The 8,616-nt window shown below is 38.2% G+C and overlaps 1 protein-coding gene across 1 annotated transcript; it reads right to left on the reverse strand.

Annotated features, from left to right (window-relative positions):
* Nucleotides 1–4,383: 4,383 nt before the first annotated feature.
* LOC107638240 (multiple organellar RNA editing factor 8, chloroplastic/mitochondrial) lies at nt 4,384–6,664 on the reverse strand. Its single transcript, XM_016341415.3, has 4 exons — nt 6,128–6,664; nt 5,828–5,925; nt 5,664–5,729; nt 4,384–5,449 (listed from the first exon to the last, which is right to left on the reverse strand). Exons 1-4 carry the CDS (start codon nt 6,523–6,525, stop codon nt 4,671–4,673), a joined length of 1,341 nt encoding a protein of 446 aa, XP_016196901.1. The 5' UTR covers nt 6,526–6,664; the 3' UTR covers nt 4,384–4,670.
* Between the last annotated feature and the right edge of the window lie 1,952 nt (nt 6,665–8,616).

Raw genomic sequence — 8,616 nt, forward strand, 5'->3', positions numbered from 1 at the left:
CAAGCTCCACGCATTTCTAGGCCTTGTACACACTGCCTGTCACACTATGAGAGTAGGTCATGCCCGAAGTCGTTACCTTAATCGTAAGGAGGGAGATGCCGAAGGCAGGATTAGTGATTGGAGTAAAGTAATAAGATATCCGTACTGAAAGATGCGGCTGGATCACCTCCTTTTTAGGGAGAGCTAATGTTTGTTGCCTAGTTCTGTTTGACACGACTTCACACCCTAAAAGAAGCGAGTAACGTCTGAGTTAAATTTAGGGATGGAAGTTTTCTTTTGTTTCTCGGAGGTGAAATAAGACTAAGCTCATGAGCTTATTATTTTAGGTCGGAACAAGTTGATAGGATCTCTTTCTTTTTTTTTTCTTGCCCCATGTTGCCATACGAGAGCGAAAAGAAAAAGAAAAAGAAGGATGGGATTTTTCTTGCTTTTGGCATAACAGGCTATTAGCTCAGTGGCAGAATGCGTCCCTGATAATTCTATCGTTGTGTCTGGACTGTGAGGGCTCTCAATCACATGGATAATTCAATGTACTCATCGGCGCTTGATCCTGAGATGTGGAACATCCAAGGCATATTAGCATAGCATACTTCTCCTGTTCAAACCAGGATTTGAAACCAAACTTCTCCTCAGGGGGATAGATAGGACGATTCAGGTGAGATCTAATGTAGATCTAACTTTCTACGTACTCACTCATGGGTTCTGGGCTGTCCGGGGGAACCACCACGACTCCTCTTGATACGAGCACTGGTGAACAAATTGAGAACTGTCATATGCCAATTGATCCAATTACAAGAGCAAAAACTAAGAGAAACCAAAACAATGGTTAACTATTATGAAAAACCAAACGTCTTACTATTTACAAATTGCATTGAAGACTCTCGTTAGTCAAGTTGAATCAAATAGACATCACTTTATTAGTATTTATTTTAAGACTTATTTTATGTTTATTTTATGTTTATTTTATTTTGTTTATTTTAGGCCTAATTGTGATTTGACCCATTTTTATTTTAGTAAATTTATGAGTTGGAGTTTTAAACCTAAGAGGTATAAAAATCTCTACCTTGTAACCATTTTTTTTTTGATGAATGAAAATCTTTTTGAATTTCTTTTAGAAACTTTGGTATGAACAGGAGAGATAGAATGATTTTCTTAACTGTTACATTATGAAATCAAATTAAGGTAGATGAGTCATTTTCTTTGATTTTCATCTTATCTTAGGTTCTGTTCCGTATCTCCTCTCTTCTCGAGAATTCATACATCCCTTATCAGTATATGGACAGCTATCTCTCGAGCACAGGTTTAGGTTCGGCCTCAATGAAAAAAGAAAAACTAAGCACCTAACAACGTATCTTCACAGACCAAAAACTATGAGATCGCCCTTTTCATTTTGAGGTGATGGCGGGATCATACCATTCGAGCTTTTTCTTCCATACTTTTTCGGGGTTCTGAAAAAAATTTCAATAGAATTTTCCTAATCTTCCCTTCCCAAAAGGAAGAACTTTAATTTTTTTTTATACTTTCCGTAAAAATCAAGAGATTGAATCTAGCTATAAGAAGAAGAATGCTTGACTAATAAATAACTCATTTCTTGGTCTTCGACCCCTCAGTCACTACAAACACCCCCGATCAGTACAATGGAATGTGTCTATTTATCTATCTCTTGACTCGAAATGAAAACAAGTTTGAAAAAGGATCTTAAAGTGTCTAAGGTGAGACCAAGAGGGTCTCTTAGTGCCTTCTTTTTTCTTCTCATCAGAATCTTTTCACAAAAATTTGCCAAGGTAAGGAAAAAGGGAGAGCAAGCACACTTGGAGAGCACAGTCCCGCGGATAGTTATATGCTGTGTTTGAGAATGATGAATCGCTCTTGAAAAGGAATCTATTGGTTCTTTCCCAATTGGTTGGATTGGACCATAGGTGCGATGATTTACTTTACGGACAAGGTCTCTGGTTTAAGTCCAGGATGACCCAGCTGCACCAAGAAAAAGAATAGAAGACTTCCTTCATGCATGTTCCACTTGGCTCGGGGGGATATAACTCAGTTGGTAGAGCTCTGCTCTTGCAATTGGATCATTGCTATTATTAGTTGGATGTCTAATTGTCCAAGTGGTAATGATAGTTTCTTGTACCTGAACCGGTGGCTCACTTTTTCTAAGTAATGGAAAAGAGGACCGAAACATGCCACTAAAAGACTCTACTGAGACAAAGATGGGTTGTCAAGAACGTAGAGGAAGTACGATAGGTAGTTGGTCAGATCTAATAGGGATTGTAAATGGACGGTAGTTGGAGATGGCAACTCTCCTACCTCTGATCTTGGGGGAGAGGATCAAGTTGGCCCTTGCGAATAGCTTGATGCACTATCTCCCTTCAGTCCTTTGAATGAAATGCGGCAAAAGGAAATAAAATCCATGGATTGGCCCCATCGTCTCCACCCTATAGAAACAATGATATCATCCCAACGATATCTTCGGCATCCAAAGGGTTGCAGACCGACCATAGAAACCCTATTCAAAAAGCGAAGCACATCATCTATCTGCTCTTAAGTTAGGCAGTAAGGGTCGAAGCATGGCAATCACTCATTCTTAAAATCATAATTCTTAAGACCAAAGAGTCGAGCGGAAAGGGGGATCTCCATTCCCGGTTCTCTTATAGTTGGATCCTCTGGAACCACAATAATCTTTAGTTAGAAGGGGATTCCAACTCAGCACCTTTTGAGATTTTGAGAAGAGTTGCTCTTTGGAAAGCACAATACAATAAAAGTTGTAAGCTATGTTTGAGAGAGAGTTATTGTCTATCGTTGGCCTCTATAATAGAATCAGTCAGGGCCTGAGAGGCGATGGTTTACCCTGTGGTAGATGTCAGTGGTTCGAGTCTGCTTATCTCCAACTCGTGAACTTAATCGATACAAAGTTATGCTATATGATAACACCCAATTTTTCTGATTTGGCAGCATGATCTGTGCTATGATTTATTATTCATGGACGTTGATAAGATCTGTTTATCTAACAACACTTTAGGATGGCATAACCTTCAACTTACGGGCGAGGGTCAAACGAGATTGAAAATAAGCGTAGATCCGGAGATTACTGAATAGGTCAACCTTTCGAATTGCAGATGAATCCATGGGCAGGCAAGAGACAGCCTGGCCAACTAAAACATCTTAGTAGCCAAAGAAAAAGAAAGCAAAAGTGACTCCCGTAATAGTGGCAAGCACAATGGAAGCAGCCTAAATCTTGAAAACGAGGTTGTGAGAGAGCTATACAAGCATTGTACTGGGCGAAGCGGTGGAGTGTTGCACCCTAGATGGAGAAGGTCCAGTAGCCGAAAGCATCAGTAGCTTACGCTCTGACCCGAGTAGCATGGGGCACGTGGAATCCCATGTGAATTAGCAATGACCACCTTGCAAAGCTAAATACTCATGGGTGATCGATAGTGAAGTAGTACCATGAATAAAGGGTGAAAAGAACTCCATCGATGAGTGAAATAGAACATGAAACCTTAAACTCCCAAGCAGTTGGAGAATCCCAGCCCGGGGATCTAACCGCGTGCCTGTTGAAGAATGAGTTGGCAACTCATAGACAGTGGCTTAGTTAAGGGAAACCATTGGAGCTGTAGCAAAAGCGAGTCTTCATAGAGCAATTGTCATTTCTTATAGACTCGAGCTTGAGTGATTTATCTATGACCAGGATGAATCTTGGGTGAAACTAAGTGGAGCTCTGCACCAACTAATGTTGAAGAATCAGTGAATGAGTTGTGGTTAGGGGTGAAATGTCATTCGAACCCAGAGCGAGCTGGTTCTCCCCGAAATGCGTTGAGGCTCAGCAGTTGACTGGAGATCTAGGGGTAAAGCACTGTTTCGATGCAAGCCATGAGAGCAGTACCAAATTGAGGCAAACTCTAAATACTAAATATGATTAAAAATATCATTAATTTGAAAATGAGTGATAAAATTAAATTGAATTGATATAGTTTATTGAATGAAAGTCTTATTCATTATCACTATATATATAATCATTATCACATAATATCAAGGTTCTGAAAACTAGACGATCATCGAATCGCTCTAATCATTGTTTTACTGGTCTAACCGGTCTAACCATGGTTCAATCAGAAAAGCCATTTTAGAATAAAATAATAAATCATGTGATGCATACCCACATAGCCAAAATCATCATCACTACCCAGGCCTGCTAAGTTGTGAGGAATGAAACTTTTTTGAATTCAAATAAGACACTTTAAAGCTTAAGGACCAAAACAAGATTCTACCCAAACGTAAAGGACGAATTTAATACTTAACCCTAATACTTTATTCTAATCTTATATTTCAATTATGTTATGAATAATAACCAATAATCTGAATCGTTTTCCACTTCTCAAATACACAACCGGATGTAAGGGGAGATTTTGCATTATAAAATTATCTTCTCACATATACATTGAAAATTTCTCCTAGTTCAATTGCATTTTCGTGTACAATATTATCAAGTTTGCAAACAAATGACTGTATCTAGCCATCAAAAATTGTGAACTTCAATTCCATGACATGCAGGTTCATTAGAAAGTAAAGTAATAAGTGAAGTAAGACTAAACCCGAAGTTGTCCTCAAGACAATTCTTCTTTATCTACATTGCAGCACAAGAATTGCACAAGAAACTCTATCGTCACACCTCAGCCAGTGTACGTGTTCCCACCAGCCGGGCCTCTGAAATCCCTGTTTGGAATGTCTCTAGGCTGGTAGTCCCTGTTGGAAGCATTGTTCGACCATCCTGCATTTGGTGGAACCCCGCCCATGTTCTGGTTTGGTGGAACCCCACCCATGTTCTGGTTTGGAGGCACTCCTCCTCCCATGTTGCCGCCATAGTTATTCTGTGGCACACCTCCCATTTGACCATAACCACTGTTTGGAGGAGCAGCCCCTGTGTTAGGAGGTGGGTTGCGGGGAGGGTAGGCACCCGGTGCATTCTGTGGTTGGTATCCGCCAGCATTTTGAGCTGCATATCCACCTGCATTTTGAGGTGCATATCCACCTGGCCCGCCACGAGGAGCATATCCACCTTGGTTGTTGGGAGTGTATCCACCTGGGCCACCAGGAGGAGCATATCCACCTGGGCCGCCAGGAGGAGCATATCCGCCTTGGTTGTTGGGAGGGTATGCACCTGGGTTGTTGGGTGGTGCACCACTCATGTTAGGACCAGCACCAGCACCAGCACCAGCACCAGCACCAGCACCAGCACCAGCACCAGCACCAGGATTTGGCATGGGAGGCCTACCCTGCATGTCTCGGTTCACCACATTTTCCCTCCTCCTATCAAAGTTTCTTGACCTGTCAGCATTTCGAGGCCTGTCATTGCGCCTGTTCCTTTCATTTGCTCGGGCATTGTTTCTAACCCACTCCTCGTGATACTTGGGATCATATGGTACAGCTTGTCCATCGATGAAGGGTTCACCTGGTGATGGAACCACAAAAATCCATAATGCATTAGCCAATAGCCAACACCATAAAAATTAGGCATCATGACATACCATGTTATAAAGCCTAAGAATTGTTTAACTTGATTTCCAGTTGGGGAAGTACAAGAATTAAGAGAAAGAAACATAACAAGTGCACACGAGTATATACACAAATAAACATGAGCAAGGTGACAAAACAAGGAACCTTACCTCCATAATCTTTTTCCTTGACATTCAAATACGAGTCAGGAAGTACCCAACGAACTCTAGGCAACTCTGCAAATTTCAACCAAGAAAACAAAAATCAAAACCTATTAGCAAAGACAACATAAATAGAAACCAAAGAAAGAGAGTTGGGAAGCATATTTATTAACCTTTGATTTTGTATGAAAGTTCTTCGGATACAAGTGCCCCAAACGCAAAGTAGTGCCTAGTTGAAACCGAATATATCTTCATCCTTGCTTCTTCTTCACTACACCCCAAGAAAATAAAAATTAAAAAGATACCAAATGATCAGAGCTAAGAACGCAAAACCATTTTATACAACCATTACAATAATAATCATAAGAATCCTCATCTCAAATAGCAACAGACACACAGTTCCAAACTTTAACAGACACAAATAGAACCACAAAAAATGAAACTTAATAAACATTTAGGTTTCTGATTATCACCTTCCAATGACTTGAGCCAGGGTTTTGATGTAGGAATCAATGATCTCATCGCGGGTTGGGTCTCCTTCAGGCTTCTCCATGACGACGAGCCAGTGCTCGAAGTCGCAACCATCGAGGAGGATAGTTTCCTTCGGTGGACGGTTGGACCAGTTGGGGTTAGGGTCGGTAAGCGAGGAGGTGGAGGCGCGGGTGGAGAAGAGGGCGGAAGAGGAACGAGGAGGGAGGAAGAGGCTGCGGAGGGTGGGGTAGGCGACGGAGGCGAGAGGGCGGAGGCGGCGGAGGAACGAAGCAGAAGCGAGGGAGGTGGAGGTGGAGGTGGAGGAAGAGAGTGAGCGAGAGATGAAAGGGGTTAGGGTTAGGGATTTGGGGATGATTCGAGAGAAGATCTGAGTCGCCATAGTTTCGAGGAAGAAGAAGAAGAAAAAAGTTCAGAGCTCAGAAATGAGTGAGAGAGTTTAGGAATGGGGTTTAGGGTTTTGTTGATAGAAGGTGAGGAAGGAGTGAGGGGACTGGGTTTGTTGTTGTTCCAGAATAGTTATTAGAGATAGAGACCGAGAAATTAAGATTTATATCATCTTTGTTGATTTAAAGATTGGTACTAAAATTTTTGTCTCTCTCTTTTAAATTTTAGTATTTTAATACTTCCAAAAAGTGAGGATATAGGAGACTAAAATTTGTAGAGATGGAGGCTGAAACTTTAATAATATTTTATACCTAAAATACCTTTATTTCAATTAATTAATTCCAATTTTACCTTTTGTACAAATTAAATTAGAGTTTCATTCTTGTTTTAATTTCTGTCTCCTATTTTATACCAAATAGAATACTGAAATTTATTTCAATATCTGTCTCTTAGTCTCTCTCAGTCTCAATCTTTCCGTCTCTGTCTCTCCACCAAACGCTACTTTGTGCAGTGGCGGAGCTTGAAACAAGATTTTGAGGGCAAAAATTTATAAAAATAATTATTCTTTAAGTTTGTTATTAATAAGATATTAAATAAATAATTCTATATGATAGATGATAATTGTCAAAATGATTTTAATATGGATCCCATTTAAGATAAATTCATCTAACCTCATCTCTCTGGTTTGGGTGATATTGCCAAATTTGAAGCCGTTTTCCAGGGTCTTATTCTAAAGAATTAAGGTCAAACTCATCGGATGCAACTCTTTGAATTTTTTAAAGTTGTATCTCATTTTCTTCGTGATTCATTAAAGTAGAAGAACTATTTACAGGTGTTGATATTATATAAGTTATATGTTCTCCTTCTTAAATATTAGTCTTCCTCTTAAAAAATGCATCAATTTTTTTATTTTCATCATTATTTATTTTGTTAGATTTTTTTTTATTCTTATCTCTTTTTTGTTAGATAATTTTTTATATTTGATTTGATTATTAGATGATTTTTTTTATTCTTATTTTTTTTGTTAGATAATTTTTTTGATATAATTTGATTTTATCTTTTAATTTTAATGTATTATGAAGCCAACAAATACCCACTTTAAAACTAAAAATTATTATGCAATAAAAATATGAAATAGGAATTGAATCTAGATACTCTAAATTATAGTAAACTATTTGAGTCAACTCAACTACTCTTTATTGTTTAAAGAACTACTATTAATTTTTTTATAAAAAATTTGGGGGATGGCTCCATTATCTTAATAAAGCTCGGCCTCTGACTTTGTGTCTTTTAACAAAATTGCATGTGAAATATAAAATATCTATATGCTACCCTTTTGGAATATATGTTATTTTCCAACATTTTTCTTTTTCATTTTTGTGTATTTAATATCACGATTTTTTTTAAAAATATTGGGCCAATTTTAGTATATTTGCTGAAAATGACCCATTTAATGTGTAATCAGATTTTATAGAAAACAAAAATGGAAGTGCCGAAATTGCCAAGTTCAGTTATCAAGCCCAAATGAACGAGGTGAATTGCGACTTCCCCAAAAAATCTGAGGGCAGCGTTGGAGATAGAGACTCAATTTCAATAACATTTTTGAAACTTGAATAGAAAATGGAGGGAACGCGTGGGTAGTCCGAAGGGCAAATTGATGGAGAGAGGACAAATGTCCACAATATAGCTAGTCAGGAGAGGGGATGCATGGCTGATTGGATAGATTGCTTTGTCTCTTTCTTCATAGGTTCACCCAACAAAGTAATTGAAAATTGGATGGCAAGTAATAAAGTCATTTTCATTTCTTTAGTTACTGAAAAAATTTTACAAAGAAGGAGGAAGAGTTTTATGGATGGTTTTAAGAAAAGCTTCTTTGGAGTAGTGTAAAATTTTAAATTTAAAATATTAAAATAATTCTGGTGTTTGGTGATTTCACTAAATTTGAAGAATATATTATTCAATTTTTAGATCATTCTATATATGTAAATTAATTTATTTAATATTAATTTTAATTAATGTTAGTGTTGACTGTATTAGTTAATATTATTTAGAGATTGTTAATATATTAGAATTTGTTAGTGTAGTT

The sequence above is a fragment of the Arachis ipaensis genome, chromosome B4 (assembly GCF_059453495.1).
Source record: "Arachis ipaensis isolate K30076 ecotype BB chromosome B4, ASM5945349v1, whole genome shotgun sequence".
Lineage (NCBI taxonomy): Eukaryota > Viridiplantae > Streptophyta > Magnoliopsida > Fabales > Fabaceae > Arachis > Arachis ipaensis.

What these genes read in the sequence shown, in the direction of transcription:
- LOC107638240 (XM_016341415.3), bottom strand. Translation starts at nt 6,525, where the DNA reads ATGGCGACTCAGATCTTCTCTCGAATCATCCCCAAATCCCTAACCCTA. An exon ending in ACTTTCATACAAAATCAAAG is followed by an intron (nt 5,730 to 5,827) that starts GTTAATAAATAT and finishes TGAAATTTGCAG; the next exon opens with AGTTGCCTAGAGTTCGTTGG. An exon ending in CAAGGAAAAAGATTATGGAG is followed by an intron (nt 5,450 to 5,663) that starts GTAAGGTTCCTT and finishes TTCCATCACCAG; the next exon opens with GTGAACCCTTCATCGATGGA.